Here is an 18,515-nt window from a genome sequence, read left to right as displayed (position 1 = left end):
TGACAAAATGCACCAACCAATGTCACTACTGAGTCACACCTGACTGTGCCTGGAGCATACAAAAGATTTTTTGGGGGTTCTGTACCTCAACTGGCAAAATTTGAACCGTTATAGGATCACTTTGTTGCCGATCTGTCTGCCTGTCAGTCTATGAGGACTTGTTTTTGTCAGGGACAGATAAGTTTCACAGTACAAGTAAAGAGAAAAATCCAAAGCTGTTAATTGGTAATTACGTCACCTGTTTTTTCTATTTTTTGTCAACCCATCTGTTTAAGTTTGTCAAGAAACCTTTTTTTTATGAATGGGTAGAGGTATCAAGTTGAAATTAATGTCAAATATTAAGGTCTACAGTCCCCTGGTGTTGTAAAAAATTTAAGTTTGTTATTCAGTGCAATAAAAAGATAGGGCCACCTGTAAGGACCCCTTTTTCTCAGGAGCATCAAGCTGAAATTTATGTCGAACACTAAGGTCTATGGTCTCTTGGCAGTGTATATAATTTAAGCTTCTAAGGCAAAGTGATCAAAAGATAGGGCCATATATGTGACATATTTTGCTACTCACATATTCACTCTTCAAAACCTATAGATAAACTATCTATATACACGTCGGGCCTGCTGGTTCAGCGGTAAAGCATATGCCTGGAAACTGGTTGGTCCGGGGATTGAATCTCAGCTGGACCATGGATTTTTCAACTTTGTTCTAATCTAGCCTTCCCCTCTCAACAATGTGAGGAGTCACCAGAAACAAGAAGTAGTTCAGATTCCACTTTAAACTGTGTGTTCCCTTTCCCCAGTTGGATAACTGGGGTATGTCAGGGACACACAAGTCACAGAAATGGCATCCAATAGAAAGACATGCAACAGGCCATTGAGCCACACGAAATTATTATTATTATTATTATTATTACCATCATCATCATCATCATCATCATCTACAAATATAATTGAGTTCGCACAGAAACCTCAGTCTGTGAGTCCTACTTGCACTTGGTCAACCCCCACCCCCCTGCCTGTCCAGGTAACGATAGCTGTAGGAGATCCTGAAGTGCTGTGTATGATCCAAAGAAATGTTCCCATCCCCCCCCCACATGAGACTACTAAAATCCTTGTGAACAAGTGAGAAGCATTTGTAACAAACTGTGAGAGTTTGAAGCAATTCCAAAACACAGTGGAGTTCATATAATTCTAGGTACCTGAAATTGATAGTAGTTAAATTCTGAGAGTCAATCTAACAGTATATTGAAAGGATAGGCTTGAAAGGATAGGCTACTGAGAACAGGAAGTGGTGTATTTGTTGCAGTAGACAAGAAGCTCAGATTCACAGGGATAGTAGTAAAAGATGTATTTGTTAAAGATATTAACTGGTTTTACACAAACTGATTGCCTTTAAACATTTGAAAATGATGTCACACTCAGTTTTGTATTGTCAAAAATACCACACCTCCTATAACTGCAGTGTACTAACAAAAAATAATGAACAGAATAGACAGTTCTGTCTTTTAGGGTGTGCACATTGATGAAATCGTAAACTGAAAAACCATATAGTAGACATGCTGGAACTTTCAGGTTCAGCTACTTCTGTCATGAGATAATTGCCAACTTTGGAACTCAAAAAAAGTGAGTTGATATCTTTTCCATGTTTCCATTCATTGACATCCTATGGGAGGATATACTGCAGTAACTCCTTGCTTAGGGAGGTACTGCAAGACAGAATGTGAATAGAATCAAGTATGTATTTCACACATATGCATCTTGCAGGCATCTCTTTAAGAAACTGGGGACATTAACTAAAACCTCACATAACTTTTATTCACAGATGAAATTTATTGTCCACGGTTCATTGCAGCATGAAAGTAGCAGAGATATTTACAAATATATTATAAGAAAGAAAAACTATCTAGACTTTCCTCTGATAAATTTAGCTTTAACACAGAAAAGAGTGAAATAATAAGTTATAAAACTCCTTGACAATCTGCCTTTTGAAATACAATATCCCATGGATTAAGCTTGTAGGCCTTAGAGGATTTCTTTTTTTGAAGAGAAATAAGTAATCAGTCACAATCTGTAAACAGCCAGTATTCCTTTCCTGTTCATCTGCTCCCTCTCTCCCCTACCATCAGCCACACTTCTGCAAAGCACCCTACCACTCCCCACCTCCTTTCTCCCCTTGCCCACTCCTCACTACACAACTCCTCATCCCAGTTAAACTGCAGTGCCAGCACGATCTAGTGAGCCAGAGTGGTTTTTGTGTGTGTGTGTGTGTGTGTGTGTGTGTGTGTGTGTGTGTGTGTGTGTGTGAACGTGCCAGTTGACTGTATGTAAAGCACAATGAATTTCAATGCCTGACAGCATTATTATTTGACAGCTTCACTCAAGAAACAAGAGATAATTCGTTAAGATATTTTTAAAAACTGAATATCAAGCAATACAGGAGTAACAAATATACCTCACCTTCTAGATTCGTCTAGCATGCGAGCCCGTTCAAAACGTTCATTTGTAATCTGCCTCTGTAGGTCTGCCACTTGCCTGCTGTACTCAGCTGCTTGGGTCTGGTAACGTCGAAGATCTGCTGCCCCTGCATCTCTTGTGAACAAAACAAATATACCAGCTACAATAAAAATTCCAAGAAATTGCTGATAAAACTATACATAAATTATTGCAAGTAAAATATCACAACATGCCATCAGAAAATTGTGAGAAAAGTATACATGTACAGCACATAGACAAGGCGTGTATTCTGAATTATGGATGGACTAAAGGTGCTTGGAGTGAACATTGTAACACAAAAACAGAGAACAAGTAGGTACATGTGGAAGCACAAACATTTAGTAGTATTTCTTCATACCACAGGAGAATTTCAGACAGATACTGCAGAACAGTTTTCACTGATGCTTCACAGAACAAAGAAAGCACGACAAGTATAATACATTTATATCACTTTGTAACACTGTAACAGCCATTTTACATGATGCATTAAAGGCCAGAAGAATTTTATGTACACAAAACAGAATTAGGACCAGTATTAATATGATGAGAGACAGAATTGATGGCCAGTACTTAACTTGAGAAGACAGAATGTATAGTACTGCTGATAGACACATTTAAAAATAAAATTGGGGTACTATCTTGGCTTTCAGAAATAACACTCACTTCCATGGGAGGCTGAGAGGGATGAGTTTGGAAAGGTTTTTAAGAAAAGCTAGGTTACTTTCACCCCGGGATAAAATAGGCCCACCTGTAGTGATGACCAGAACAGACAAATATGAACGAGATGGTGTCAGACAGAGTATGCGAGAGATAATACATTGATACACTGTGCCAACTTCAGCACACAGATAATGATAGAGTGAGACATACAGATGGATTAGGTGGAACAGAAACATGAGACTGTGATGGTAAGATTTTTCTTTGTCTGCTTGACAATGATAAAAGAATGAATGATGTCCTAGTCTAGTACAGGGTTGACTAGTGTCAAACAATGACTATTCAATTCATGTTGCAGCTGTGATACAAATGACAAAATTCTTCTTATGACAAATTATTAGAATAGGCTGCCATGTTGAGTAGGGCATTATCCAATAGTGAATGTGTTTCAGTTTGCACAGCAAATATTAATTTCAGAACTTCCTTTAAGATGTACTGACTGCAGCTTGCTTGTGAAATTTGCCAAGTGTTGTATTAGGTGACAAGTGCAAAGTACTTCACTGTTGTAGTCAGGAAAATCATTTGTTTGTAAATGTATGTTACCGAGTACAGTAATAAGTAAAATAATTAAAAACTCATTCTGCCAAAGAGAATCAAGAGAGCTTGTAATAGTAAGGCACCAAATTTTAAAGATAGTTATCTTGCCACGACATATTCTTGTTATATAGGAAAAACAATTATATGTTTGTCAACAATGACAGTGAAGTTCACAGCATTTCCTAGTTTCCTTTTCTAAGCATGTCATTTTATGTTTTGAATAATTTTATTGTTCCTTAGGACAGCTGTCACATCCACAAGTATTCTGAAAGTTTATAACACAACACTGGTCTCAATTGTTCTATCAGAATTTTTAATAGGATCACAGTCTCTGAGCAGTCAAAGAATTTGCAATGAGGTGGTCAGCATTCTGGGTTGAGAATCATGACAGCCATCTACGTCTTCTGTTGACGGACAGTACTTGCCCTGGTGCTGAATGTGCACTGCACACTATACTTTTCTTTTATTGAGGAATTTTTTGAGCAAAATAATACAGTAGCGAAAAGTTGCTGCTAGGATCACAGACACACATGTACATTTATACAGCAAGCCATTTGACACTACAACACCAGCATACACAGTAACTGTCTGCTTAACTTCTTCCACTTCTACTTGGAAGTAACAATTGTCACTGCCAGTCAGTGGATAGGCTTTTTGCCACATACTATTGAATATAATGAACAGGGAGCCTATTTGCCATTCCTGTAGTCAGCCTACACCCCCCCCCCCCCCCCCCCCCCCCCCCCCCCCCCCCCCCGCCCAAGAGCAATCCAACCAAAACAAAACAAATGTTGCCTTTTAATGACATAATATACAGTAGAATATTTATTAGAAGTCTATTTCATTTGTAATTACAAAACTATTATAACAATCACCCATGAAATTTTCAATCAAAATTACATTCACAATAAAACATCAAACTTACAGATCAGCTTGGAGATCTGATACTTTCTGCCTCAGGCGAGTCACCTCACATTCAGCATCTTGGGATGATCGCCGAAACCTCAATGCCTCTTGACGACTACTGTCCAGGATTTCTTCCAAAGAGATGACAGTTGCTTGTTCCTTTGACAGTTGCACTTGTAAACATTCCACCTCTTTCCGTAGCTGACACACTTCTCTCTCAAGCTGATGGATGAGAAAGATCATTAGAGCATCACCAAATGCTAATCAGTGCATTGTCAATAGGTAGTTATGATGTGATAGAACTGAAGATATAATTATTACTATACAACTATAACGTACATCAGTGCTGTTGGACAGGAAATGGACAAAATTTTACTAATGTGTCATGAGATGCCTTCTTAATCTAATTTTATTATCAACAGCTCTCTGCATATTGTAAATTCTGAAATAAAATTCCGACCATATGTCATTGATAATTTATGGTTAACACCTGCTTCAGTCCATTATTTGTAAATAAATAATTTAATCCTAACTTTCTTCTTGTCTCACTTCTTGCGAGTGTCCTGATAATATGCTACATTGCTCCTTCTACCCTCTTCCTCTTTGCCACATTGCACCCTATTCTTCTGCTACATGTATGTTATCTAGATGACTGAATCCATTGGAAAATTCACCTTGATACAATCTCTTACAACTGTCTTGCTGAGCACAATACACAAGATTATATATAGCATCCATTTAGCTTGCTGCATCACCATTACAATTATAAAGTTGTCATTAGGTATGGATAGACATGGTCAATCTGTCTGTATTAACCCTTTGAGAGCCGTAGACATGTTGATACATTGTGCTGTCCAATTCCCTCGGGACATGCATGCTCACACTACCCAGTTGGCCTCTGAGTGCTATGCCTTTGTTTACACTGTTCACCCAAAAACTTCAGAGACTGCTTTTATTGCTGGGATATAAGTGATGTCATCACAGTTAACTATAGTGACACCTTGAACTAACTATTATAAACAACAGATGTACTTTCAACCAATCAGTTGTGAGCAGGGTGTGTTTAAGTACCGGACATGTGACTGTAGTGTGTCAATGGTGTTATGTTACAAATCAGAACTGGGTAACGAACTGAACATCTCTAAATTAAGTGGTCAAGACATTCTCCAGAATGTTTTGATGAACAGAAAAGTATGTACAAAGTATGTCCTGCTCTCCTTAACTACCAAACAACATACGGATTCCTGCCACCACTTGATCGAAATGAAAAGCACAGGCAATTCTTTTCTGGAACAAATCATTATGGGTGATGAGATTTTGTGATATCAAAACAAACTCACCCACAAAATGATAACATGCAGTAATTCACATCAAAGGTAATGCTTTGAGGACATAACCAATATTCAAGCCAATGTGACGTGCAAGTTGAACAAAATCCCAAAGAAGAACTTTTCTAGCAGCTTCACATGGTTGCATGAACTTCCTGTACATTGTATTGCAGTGGAGAAAACATTGTATAAAACCCATAGCATTAAAACTCCCATCATAGTGTTTCTTTATTGTTTATTAATCCAGTCTCGAAACCTTCAGACTGATGAGGTACACTTGCTGCTGCACAGGTATGTGTATGCTGTGGATGTATTAATGTGCACAGCTATTTTTGTGTGCCAGTTTCCGATTGGCTGCTCAAGGTTAAAGTAGCTTATTTGAAATACCTGCATGCTATTTGGAATCTTGTGTTGATGTTTCTGACTTCTCCTTACATTTTCGATTATTCAATATTACCATCAGAACATTATTCTTCTCATTTTCCTGTTATGCAAAGGCAGACTTATCTCAGTAAATGAAAATGACACATCATAGTAACTCAACAAGGGAGAAATCATAGAGATGGTATGAATGACAATGAGATTGACTTTTGATACTAACAATTGTAATGATTCTTCTATAAAATCTTGATTCAACAGTGGAACAGGGACATCAGCTGTTAAATATTGATGAAAGCTTTTTCTTTCTTTTCATTCATATGCATTCATCATACAGGTACATTTGACTTGTCAGAGGGGCACCCAGCAATTTTTAGGTTACATTGCTTTCCAAGTAAATTTGGTACTTGTAGATGGGCAACGTATACTGCAAATTTGTACATCACAGCAAAGTTTGTGGATGTCAACTGATTGCAGGGCACTATCAAAATAAACAGATTTGTCCAATCTGCAGTACTTTCTGTTGTGACAGTGCCACGACATTCAAAAGTGCCGCTACGTTAGTACGCGAACACGGCGATAGAGGCGCTCCGCAGCTCGGCCGAGCGCGGGAGCGCCACCTGGTTATGAACGGCGCCGGCCGCATGTCACGGCCCGGCAGTCGAGTGACAGATACGGAGTTAGTAACATGTAACCCGCGACTGTTTCTACTTTTGTATCTCCACGCACTTTATTAGTGATTAAAGGTTATAACACTTTTTGGCGACGAGGTCGGATATTTTTTTTTTCCCCTGCGTTGTGGACTTGTGTGTTCGTGTCAGGGCAGACATGGAACAGCTTATGCAAGCGCTTATTGAACAACAAACACAGCTGACGGCTGCTATTCAGGCGCAACAAACACAGCTGACGGCTGCTATTCAGGCGTTGTCGACGTCGCTTACTCATCGTCTGTCTTCCTCGTCTCCGCCTCCGTTTCCTCCTTATGACGAGGCCGCTGAAGACTGGGAGGATTATGAGAAGCGTTTGCGGCAACACTTCTTGGCTTTCGGTGTTGTCGACGCTCCTATGTGTAAGTCGTTATTTCTATCTTGGATTTCCCCACGGATCTATCAGCTGTTATCTTAGTTAGCCCCTCTGCGGGAACCTGCCTCTCTGTCCTTCCAAGAAATGTGTGACTTATTGTCTAACTATTACCGAAAAAACACCCATGTCGTTGCCGCCCGCGTGGCTTTCTACCGGTGTCGTAAACAGCCCCATCAATCTTACCGGGCTTGGGCGGCGGAACTACACGGTCTGAGTCGGAAATGTCAGTTTGTCACGGACATTCATCATGAGCCCCCCAGGGGATCCACAACTCTTTTGTGGATACGTGCGTAGCGAGCACGGGGCCCCGAGCTAATGTGGCCTTCCTTCCTTTCCGGGCTGCATACCTTCCCTTTCCGCATCCTTCCCCATCCCCTGTCTTCACCCCCCCCCCCCCCCCTCACCTCTGGCTCTTTCCTTCACTTTCTCCCCCTCTGGGAGTATGGTTTGCGCCTACGTCCGGAGACGGACGCTTGTAAATGTACCGCATTCTTCTTCTTCCTTGCTTGTATGTCTTCTTCCTTCCTTTGTCCTTCTCCTTTCCTTACCTCTTCTCTTTACCCTTTTCTCCGCTGCGGCGTTTGAGACCCCCTCTTCTTTCCTTTCCCTTCCTCTTTCTTCCTCCCTGTGCGTGTCTGAAGGCCGACCCACGCACTTCCATGTGTAGCCGGTGACGGGGTAACGCGTAATTCCCCGCCCCGGGTAGACAGGTAGGACACGTACGTACCCCCTGGTAAAGGCCAGGCCCAGGGAGGGGTGATTACCCGAGCTGATACCTTCGGAAAGTGCCGATTGGTCCCTCCGTCCGTTTGTCGGGAGGTGTGACCTGAGGTGTGAACAATCACCTAAGGCGGGTGTGCCCTCGGTGAGGGCCCCCACAAGGGAGGAGCGCGCCATCGGAGACGCCGGTAATCATGGGGGATTCTTCCGCAATGGTTTCCTCACCTTCCACTATGTCTGCTCACAAACGTAAGTTCACTGAGTCTCAGCCACAGACGGTTCTTCCATCGTTGCCACAGTTCCTTGTTGTTTCTCGGTCTGACGAAGGTCACGACTTTTCCACGGTCAACCCTTTCATTATTCAGAAAGGTGTCGACGCAATTGCGGGTCCTGTAAAGTCTTGTTCCAGATTACGAAATGGTACCCTGTTGTTAGAAACACACAGTGCCCTCCAGGCTCAAAAATTGCTGCGTACTTCTCTGCTCCACACCTTCCCTGTCCGGGTGGAACTGCACCGTACCTTAAATTCCTCGCGTGGAGTCGTTTATACACGCTCCCTCGATGGATTGTCTGACGAAGAAATTCAGCACTACCTGTCTGACCAGGGCGTCACCGCTCTTCGTCGGGTTATGAAAAGGGTTGACTCGAACATCATTCCAACCCGCACTGTCTTCTTGACATTTGACAAAGTTCAACTCCCATCAAAAATCAAAGCAGGCTATGAGATAATTTCCGTTCGCCCTTATGTCCCAAACCCTACGCGTTGCTATCGATGTCAGCGGTTCAATCACACCAGCCAGTCCTGTTCCAATCCGGCCAAATGTGTTACGTGTGGCAAGGATGCCCATGAGGGTGCTTGTCCACCTCCATCCCCACACTGCATCAACTGTATGGGTGACCACGCTGCTTCCTCTCGAGATTGCCCCGTTTTTAAGGATGAAAAACTCATCCAGGAAATAAGAGTGAAGGAAAAGGTGTCGACCTTTGCTGCTCGAAAGTTACTCGCCAGTCGACAGCCCACCGTGCCTCAGAAAGGAAAATATAGCACTGTCCTTGCTTCTCCTCGGCCAACAAAGGAGGCGGCCATGCAGACTTGCGACCTCACATTTAGTACCACGGTCGTCAGATCGGCCAGCGCAAAGATCGCCCGTTCAACCTCACCACTTTCGCCTGCCCACTCTATGGCTCACCCTTCGTCGGGTTCTGCTAAATCTCGAGCCCAAAAGTCAGACGCCAAGTCTTCGAAAAAAGAGCATTCTCGTGAAGAGTTTTTACGTACTGCAACTTCACAACCATCGGTTCCTCCTTCATCTAAACATCATACCTCCAAGAAGGCTACGAAGAAACACAGTTCCTCTCCTTCTCCGCCAAGGCGGGTCCCAACTACAGCACCACCTGGCGGAAATGGCCCTCGGCCATCTTCCGTGTCGCCGAGGCGCACTGCTGGTGGCCGGTCAACTGGCCGATCGTTGGTGGCAGGAGCTGCTTCTGACCAACCTATGGATCAGGATCTTCTGCCTTCGACTGAATGCCATTCCATGCTGTCGGTCGCAAGCTCTGAGCAGTCGTTGAGTTGACAGCACCCTTGGTCACGTTTCTCCATTTTCTGTTCACCCTATGTCCATTATCCACTGGAATATCCGCGGCATTCGCGCCAATCGGGATGAATTGTCGATCCTCTTACGATCCTACTCGCCGGTCATCTTCTGTCTTCAGGAAACAAAGCTGCGTCCCCATGACCGCTTTGTTCTCCCTCATTTTCAGTCCGTCCGATATGACCTCCCCTCTGTTGAAGGCACTCCAGCCCATGGAGGACTCATGATTCTGCTCCATGATACTCTCCATTATCACCCAATCCATTTAAACACTTCCTTCCAAGCTGTCGCTGTCCGTCTTTCCCTTTCTGGATACACGTTCTCTCTTTGTACGGTATACATTCCATCGTCCACACCACTGGCACGAGCTGATCTCCTTCATCTTCTTGATCAGCTTCCACCCCCCTATTTGCTGGTTGGGGACTTCAATGCTCACCACCCGCTTTGGGGATCTCCACATCCTTGTCCACGTGGCTCACTATTGCTAGACGTCTTCCACCAAGCGGATCTAGTCTGCCTCAACACTGGGGTCCCCACGTTTTTGTCTGCCTCCACGGCAAATTTATCTCATTTGGACCTTGCGGTCGGTACTGTTCCGCTAGCCCGGCGCTTCGAATGGTTCGCCCTTGATGATACACACTCGAGTGACCACTTTCCATGTGTCCTTCGACTGCTGCAGCCTCAACTGCCATATCTGCGCTCGCGACGCTGGAAGTTTGCCCAAGCCGATTGGACACTTTTTTCGTCTCTAGCAACATTCGATGACCGTCGCTTTCCCAGCGTCGACGATGAGGTCACACATTTTACCAACGTTATTCTCACAGCTGCGGAACGTTCAATACCACGCACCTCCGAATTGCCCCGGCGCCCCCCACTTCCTTGGTGGAACGAGGCATGCCGTGACGCAATACGTGAGCGGCGACGTGCTCTTCGCATTTTCCGTCACCATCCAACTTTGGCCAACTGTATCCGATATAAGCAGCTCCGTGCACGATGCCGTCGCGTCATCCGCGATAGCAAGAAGGCAAGCTGGCAATTCTTTATTAGCTCATTTAACACCTTCACTCCCTCCTCGGAAGTTTGGAGTCGGCTTCGACGGTTCTCAGGCGCGCCTAGTTTCTCCCCGGTCTCTGGGCTCACTGTCGCGCATGGTACCTTAGTGGACCCCGTCGCAATTTCTAACTCATTGGGTCAGCACTTTGCTGAGATTTCGAGCTCTTCAAATTACCCGCCAGCGTTTCTCCCGAAGAAACGTGCCGCGGAAGTGCGACATCTTGCTTTCTCCTCTCAAAATCGCGAAAGCTACAATACTGTTTTCTCCATGCGCGAACTCCAACATGCACTCTCTTCTTCTCGCTCCTCCGCCCCAGGACCGGATGGTATCCATGTCCAAATGTTGCTGCATTTATCAACCCATAGCCTGCGCTACCTCCTTCGCCTTTATAATCGAATTTGGGCCGACAGTACCTTTCCCAGGCGATGGCGGGAAGCTATTGTCGTTCCCGTTCCGAAACCTGGAAAGGACAAACATCTCCCCTCTAGCTATCGCCCCATTTCTCTCACGAGTAGTGTCTGTAAGGTTTTGGAGCGTATGGTGAATTACCGTTTAGCTTGGTGGCTGGAATCCCGCAGTCTTTTAACACCAGCCCAATGCGGATTCCGACAACATCGTTCTGCCGTTGACCATCTTGTTGCTCTCTCCACTTATATCATGAACAATTTCCTCCGGAAACGCCAAACGGTAGCAATATTTTTTGATCTGGAGAGAGCATACGATACCTGTTGGAGGACAGGCATCCTCCGCACACTGTTCTCTTGGGGCTTTCGAGGCCGGCTGCCCCTTTTTCTTCGCGAATTTATGGCAGAGCGCACATATAGGGTGCGGGTGAACACTACTCTATCCCGTATTTTCTCCCAAGAAAACGGGGTACCCCAGGGCTCCGTGCTGAGTGTTGTACTGTTTGCCATTGCCATTAATCCAATTATGGATTGTCTCCTTCCTGATGTCTCGGGCTCCCTCTTTGTGGACGATTTTGCGATCTACTACAGCTCTCAACGGACCAGCCTTCTTGAAAGACGTCTTCAAGGATGTCTCGATCGCCTCCACTCGTGGAGCATCGAAACCGGCTTCCGTTTCTCACCCAGTAAGACCGTTTGTGTTAATTTTTGGCGACGTAAGGAGTTTCTTCCGCCCTCCTTACATCTAGGTCCTGTCAACCTTCCGTTCTCCGACGTCGCTAAATTCTTGGGTCTTATGTTTGACAGAAAACTGTGCTGGTCCTCCCACGTTTCCTATCTTTCGGCTCGCTGTCTGCGTTCCCTTAACACCCTCCGTGTCCTGAATGGCACCTCTTGGGGAGCGGACCGAGTGGTCCTTCTCCGCCTCTATCGCGCCTTAGTGCGCTCGAAATTGGATTATGGAAGCATAGTCTACTCCTCTGCTCGGCCGTCTATTCTTCGGCGTCTCGACTCTATCCACCACCGTGGATTACGTTTAGTGTCTGGAGCTTTTTACACCAGCCCTGTGGAAAGCCTTTATGCTGAGACTGCTGAACCTCCGCTATCCAATCGGAGGGCAGTCCTTCTGAGTCGTTATGCTAGCCATTTGTCTTCCATGCCTGCTAATCCAGCCCATGACCTTTTTTTCGACGCCTCCCTTGATGTCAGGTATGCAGGCCGCTCCTCCTCCCTACTACCCCCGGGAGTCCGCTTCCGTCAACTGCTCCATTCTCTTTCCTTCCGCTTTCCTAAAACCTTCTTGACAACTTGGGGTACAGCACCGCCTTGGCTCCGTCCCCGGATCGACTTGCTCAGAGACCTATGTCAATTTCCCAAGGATGGTACCCCTACACTTGTTTACAGTCGGGCATTTGCTGCTCTATGTGCACAAATGACGGAAGCCACATTTATTTACACCGATGGCTCGAAAACATCGTTAGGTGTAGGGAGTGCCTATATTGCTGGCGACACCCCAAATTACTTTCGGCTTCCCGACCAGTGTTCGGTTTATACTGCGGAGCTTTACGCTATTCTCCAGGCTGTCCACTACATCCGCCGCCATCAGCGGATACAGTACGTAATCTGCTCAGATTCTCTCAGCTCTCTCCTAAGTCTCCAAGCTCTTTACCCTGTGCACCCTCTGGTCCACCGGATTCAGGACTGTCTGCGCTTGCTCCGCCTGGGGGGCGTCTCAGTGGCGTTCCTCTGGCTCCCAGGACACGCTGGTATCTGTGGAAATGAGGCGGCCGATATAGCGGCCAAGGCTGCAGTCTCTCTTCCTCGGCCAGCTATTCATTCTCTTCCGTTTACCGATCTACGGAGCGGTTTATGTCGCCAAGTTGCTCATTTATGGCATGCGCATTGGTCAACACTTCCCCATAATAAATTGCGGGAAGTGAAAGCCCTTCCTTGCGCATGGACCTCTTCCTCCCGATCGCGTCGTCGGGAGGAGGTAATTTTAGCTAGACTCCGGATAGGGCACTGTCTTTTTAGTCATCGACATCTTTTAAGCGGTGATCCTCCCCCACTCTGTCCCCACTGCTCTCAGCCGTGGACGGTCAGACACCTTTTAATTGAATGCCCCTATTTTAATCCGTTACGCTCCCGTCTACAGCTATCGCCTGATCTATCGTCGATTTTAGCAGATTACACGCGCTCAGCTGACCGCGTTCTACAGTTTATTAGTGACAGTGAAATGACGTCAGTCATTTGAAGCTTTTTTTTTTTGGGGACAACCAACCCCTTTCTATAGTGGATTTTTAAGCATTCCTTCTGCCTTTAGTTTCTCAAATTTTATGACTTTGTTTCCATTGCTGCTGGTTTTGAATTTCGGTTTTATCCTGTTTCCTAAGTCACGGGCTGGGCGCTAATGACCATAGAAGTTTTGCGCCCTAAAACCACAAACAAAAAAAAAAAAAAAAAAAAAAAAAAAAAAAAAAAAAAAAAAAAAAAAAAACTCATCATGAGTCTTACGCTGATTCAATGGTTCGGGACGCTATTTTACGGCTTGCTCCTGATAAAGAAGTTCGGCAACGTGCCTTACAATTGCCAAACCCGTCGTTGTCGGACGTTCTCAGCATCGCTCAATCGTTTGAAGTGTCTCACGCTGCTGGTGCGCAAATAGACGCGTGGTGTGATGTAGGCGCTGTACACACCACTTTCGACGCAGACAATGTGCCTGTTTCACAGGAAAACGACGATGTGGCGGCGGTGCACTCGCGTCAACAACGTCGCGTTGGGCCGCCACGCTCGCAGCGAAAACAGCAACCACAGAAGCAGGCTCGTTCCGCCCTTCCTTCTTGTCCACGTTGTTTCGTACAGCATGACAGAGCCGCGTGTCCAAAACGTTGGGCCACGTGTAATTCATGTAGGAAAAAAGGCCACATTGCTTCTGTGTGTCAGTCCCCTAAAGTTCCTGTCGACGAGGACGAGGCATCGGACATGGATGTTAACTGTGTGCTTTCTCAAACGAATAAGTTGTTTGTTACTGTTCGTGTTCTGGATAAAGACATTCGCATGCAAGTGGACACTGGCTCTGCAGTAACTCTCATTAATTCTCGCACGTATTTGGAGTTAGGCTCCCCTTCCTTGTCTCCAGTTACGCGAAATCTACGAACTTATAATACGCAGAAAATTCCTATCGTTGGCCAGTTTGATGCTTCCACTGCCTACAAGTCTGTTGTTCGGCCCCTCACGTTTTATGTGGTGGATCATGCGGGCACTGAAAACCTGTTCGGTTATGATGCTTTCCAGTTGTTCGGGTTTTCCATTGATGAAGATGTGCACCTCATATCTGAGGACATTCCGTATCAACAGCTGGATGGCTTGTGTTCTGAATTCTCGTCCGTGTTCTCTGCGGGTCTGGGTCGGGCAAAGGATTTTGAAGCCCACATTACTCTTAAACCTACGGCTCGCCCTAAGTTTTTCCGGGCACGCCCTATCCCGATGGCGTTGCGTGCGCCTGTCAAAGCTGAGATAGACAGGTTAACAGCTTCGGGGATTCTCCTTCCTGTTACCTCCAGCGAATGGGCATCGCCCGTCGTGGTGGTTTCTAAACCAAACGGGAGTCTGCGATTGTGTGGTGATTTTAAAGCCACTGTCAATGCTCAAAGCCTCATTGACACTTATCCTCTTCCCCGTCCTGAGGAGTTATTTACCAAGCTCGCTGGGGGCCAGTTCTTTTCCAAACTTGACTTATCGGAGGCGTACCATCAGTTGCCGCTGGATGCATCTTCCAAGGAATTTCTCGTCATCAACACTCCTTGTGGGTTGTATCAGTACCAGCGTTTACCATTTGGCGTCGCTAGCGCGCCGGCCATTTTTCAGCGGTTTTTGGAACAGCTCACGGCTTCCGTTCCCGGCTGCATCAACTACCTGGATGACATTGTTGTCACGGGGGCCTCCACTGAGGAGCACCTTCGCAATTTGCGTTCACTGTTTCGGGTTCTGCATTCAGCAGGGTTGAAGTGCAATCTGGACAAGTCTCAGTTCTTCCAACCCTCCATTGTGTATCTTGGTTTCCACTTGTCCCGTGAGGGTATACGTCCTCTACGACAGCACGTTGCGGCCATTACCGCTCTACCCCGGCCGTCTACGGTCAAAGAACTTCAGGCGTTTCTAGGCAAGGTTGCTTATTATCACAAATTCATTCCCTCCGCGGCGGCGGTGGCTCATCCTCTGCATCAGCTGTTACGCAAAAACGTTCCTTTCTGTTGGTCCGCCGAGTGTGAGCAGGCTTTTGTCCGCCTGAAGGCTCATTTGCAGTCGGCGCCTTGTCTTGCCACATTCCGTCCGGGTCAGCACTTGGTTCTGGCGACTGACGCGTCACAGTATGGCCTAGGGGCTGTTCTCGCCCATCGGTATGAGGATGGGTCGGAACGACCCATCGCCTACGCTTCCAAGACCCTCAACGATGCCCAACGGCGTTACTCTCAAATAGAAAAGGAGGCGCTCGCTATCGTTTATGCTCTGAAAAAGTTCAGCGTTTTTTTGTATGGTTCTAAGTTTCACCTCATCACCGACCACAAGCCGCTGGTCTCTCTGTTCAGCCCCTCGGCATCGCTTCCGGATAAGGCAGCTCACCGCCTGCAACGTTGGGCCTTATACTTGTCTCGTTTTCACTATGAGATTCACTATCGCCCTACGGCCCAGCACGCCAACGCTGACGCGTTGTCGCGTTTGCCGATGGGCCCCGACCCGGTTTTCGATCGCGATGAACTCCTCTGTTTCCACATTGATGAGGAAGAACGTCGTGCGGTCGAGGGTTTTCCACTTACAGGTTCGCAGGTCGCGTCGGCTACTGCGCGGGATCCGGTCCTGCGTCAGGTGATTGGTTTTGTTCAGCGGGGTTGGCCGGACAGGACCAAGGGCCGGGCGTCGGATCCCCTTCGCAACTACCATGCCTTGCGCCTTCGTCTGTCTGTTCGTGAGGGTGTTGTTCTTCTGGCCACGGATGGCGCATCTCCACGGGTTGTGGTGCCCGCCTCTCTTCGCAAAGCTGTTCTCAAACTATTGCATGAGGGCCATTGGGGGATTTCTCGGACTAAGTCCCTGGCCCGCAGGGACGTTTATTGGCCCGGTATCGATTCGGACATCGTCCACATGGTCGCTGCGTGTGCTCAGTGTGTTCAACAACTGGCTGCGCCTCGTACTCTGCCCTCTCCGTGGCCTGATCCGGCGCAGCCGTGGGAACGGGTGCACGCTGACTTTGCCGGCCCCTTCCTCGGCACTTATTGGCTACTGTTGATTGACGCCTTCTCGAAGTTTCCGTTTGTTGTTCGCTGTCCGTCGCCCACCACTGCGGCGACGACGCTGGCTTTGTCAAAAATCTTTGCGCTAGAAGGTCTTCCATCCACGATTGTCACGGACAATGGCCCTCAGTTCTCTTCGCAGGCCTTCCGTGATTTTTGTACTGGACAAGGGATTCATCATGTTACAGCACCGCCCTTCCATCCGCAATCGAATGGGGAGGTCGAGCGCCTTGTCCGCACTTTCAAAAGCCAAATGAAAAAATTCCTTAGTGATTTTTCCACAGATGACGCTCTGTTGCAATTTCTGAGTTCTTATCGCTTCACGCCTCTGGGTGATCGCAGCCCTGCTGAACTCTTGCATGGCCGCCAACCGCGCACCCTACTGCATCTGCTTCACCCTGTCAGGCCTTGTACTGTGTCCCCTAGTGCGGGAAAATACCCGGTGGGCGCCGACGTGTGGGCACGGGGGTATGGATCTCGCCCTAAATGGATTCCAGGGGTGGTCCAGGCTCTTCGCGGCCGCCGGCTTTGTGAAATACGTACGGACGACGGCATGGTTGTTCGCCATTACGACCAGATGCGCCCACGAGTGGTGGCTACGCCGGTACCACCGCCCCTTCTTTCGTCTCCACCAGTCCGAGAAGCCAGTCCTGTCGCTGCTGCCGATCTTCCGGGCGTGTTGTTGCCGCCGCCGTCGCTACCACTTCCGAGTACGCCGGAACCGGCCCCAGTCGCGACGCCGCCTTCTCCGGGACCCATCTCGCTGGAGCACACCCCCAGGTCCACGACACCTATGGATGCTGCTCCGGAGTTTTCACCCATCATCTCATCCAGGAGGCACGTTCCACGCGCCAGCTTCCGTCCTGGACATTTTCGACCATACTCTCGTGTTTCTCCGCGGGATCTTCTCGGGACCTCCCAAGAGGCCATGGATGTCTCCGCACTGTCCGTGTCTCCACGAAAGTGAGCGTTTTTTTTTTTCAAGGGGGGAAAAGTGTTGTGACAGTGCCACTACATTCAAAAGTGCCGCTACGTTAGTACGCGAACACTGCGATAGAGGCGCTCCGCAGCTCGGCCGAGCGCGGGAGCGCCACCTGGTTATGAACGGCGCCGGCCGCATGTCACGGCCCGGCAGTCGAGTGACAGATACGGAGTTAGTAACATGTAACCTGCGAGTGTTTCTACTTTTGTATCTCCACGCACTTTATTAGTGATTAAAGGTTATAACACTTTCCTTTGGCAAGTGCTGCTTCTACTGCAACTGTACTGACTCTACATGTCTGTCTTCTATACAAATTTTCTCTAACAAAAATACCTAGTGGAAAAATTAGAAGTCATTGAGATATGATAGAAAGTGCCTTGGTCAGACTGGATGCTGTTGGCAGTTAGTCTTGAAAGCAGCCTCTTACCAGAGGCATTCTGTTGCACCCCATGTGATGTGATTGGATGCTGGATGACATGCCAGTCACAGCCAAGTATGATATTCATTGTCTCCAGAAAAGCTTTCCCAGGTCTGAATGACTTATTACAAGGAATGCTTCATCCAAGGGCTGCTCAAAAAATGATGCACTCTTCACATGAGAGTGGGGAACATACAAAGTCATGTGCCTAATGTCATTCTCAGTTACATAGTTAAGGTTGCACTTCAAATTGTTGCCTGCACTCCCAAATGTAATTAAATGATTATGCTTACAAAGAGCATTTCACAAAGAACCTAAATCACAAGCAGGAACCTAAACAATTTGCATTCACAATAAATGCAAATATAATTGCAAATTTTGCCTCAAAATTCTAAAACGCAAAATTGCATAATAGGTGCTGTTCCACAGTGAATTGTATCCACATGAACATTCTATTAGAGACAGTTTGAAATAGCTTAATTTTTTGCATATAATTATTGAAAATGTAACCAATTTTTGGATACTGGTACTGCAGATCATATGACAAAGCCCACTTTGGAAAGTTAATATGCATAAGAACACATTCGCAAGATAAAAAGTACACCAAGATAACAAT

At 46.5% G+C, this 18,515-nt stretch overlaps 1 protein-coding gene across 2 annotated transcripts in view; it reads right to left on the bottom strand.

Moving 5' to 3' along the window:
- Positions 1 to 18,515, bottom strand: part of LOC126412235 (centrosomal protein of 135 kDa-like) — a 368,271-nt gene that overhangs the window by 15,285 nt on the left and 334,471 nt on the right. For both annotated transcript variants that reach the window (XM_050081725.1, XM_050081726.1), the window contains 2 exons: positions 4,666 to 4,868; positions 2,451 to 2,582 (listed from right to left, as the gene is read on the bottom strand). In XM_050081725.1, coding sequence (XP_049937682.1) covers positions 2,451 to 2,582; positions 4,666 to 4,868 — 335 coding nt within the window. The remainder of the gene's footprint in view (positions 1 to 2,450; positions 2,583 to 4,665; positions 4,869 to 18,515) is intronic.

Source organism: Schistocerca serialis, chromosome 7, assembly GCF_023864345.2.
Source record: "Schistocerca serialis cubense isolate TAMUIC-IGC-003099 chromosome 7, iqSchSeri2.2, whole genome shotgun sequence".
Taxonomy (NCBI): Eukaryota; Metazoa; Arthropoda; class Insecta; order Orthoptera; family Acrididae; genus Schistocerca; species Schistocerca serialis.
The sequence above is the reverse complement of the archived record's forward strand: the minus strand, read 5'-3'. Positions and strand labels throughout refer to the sequence as shown.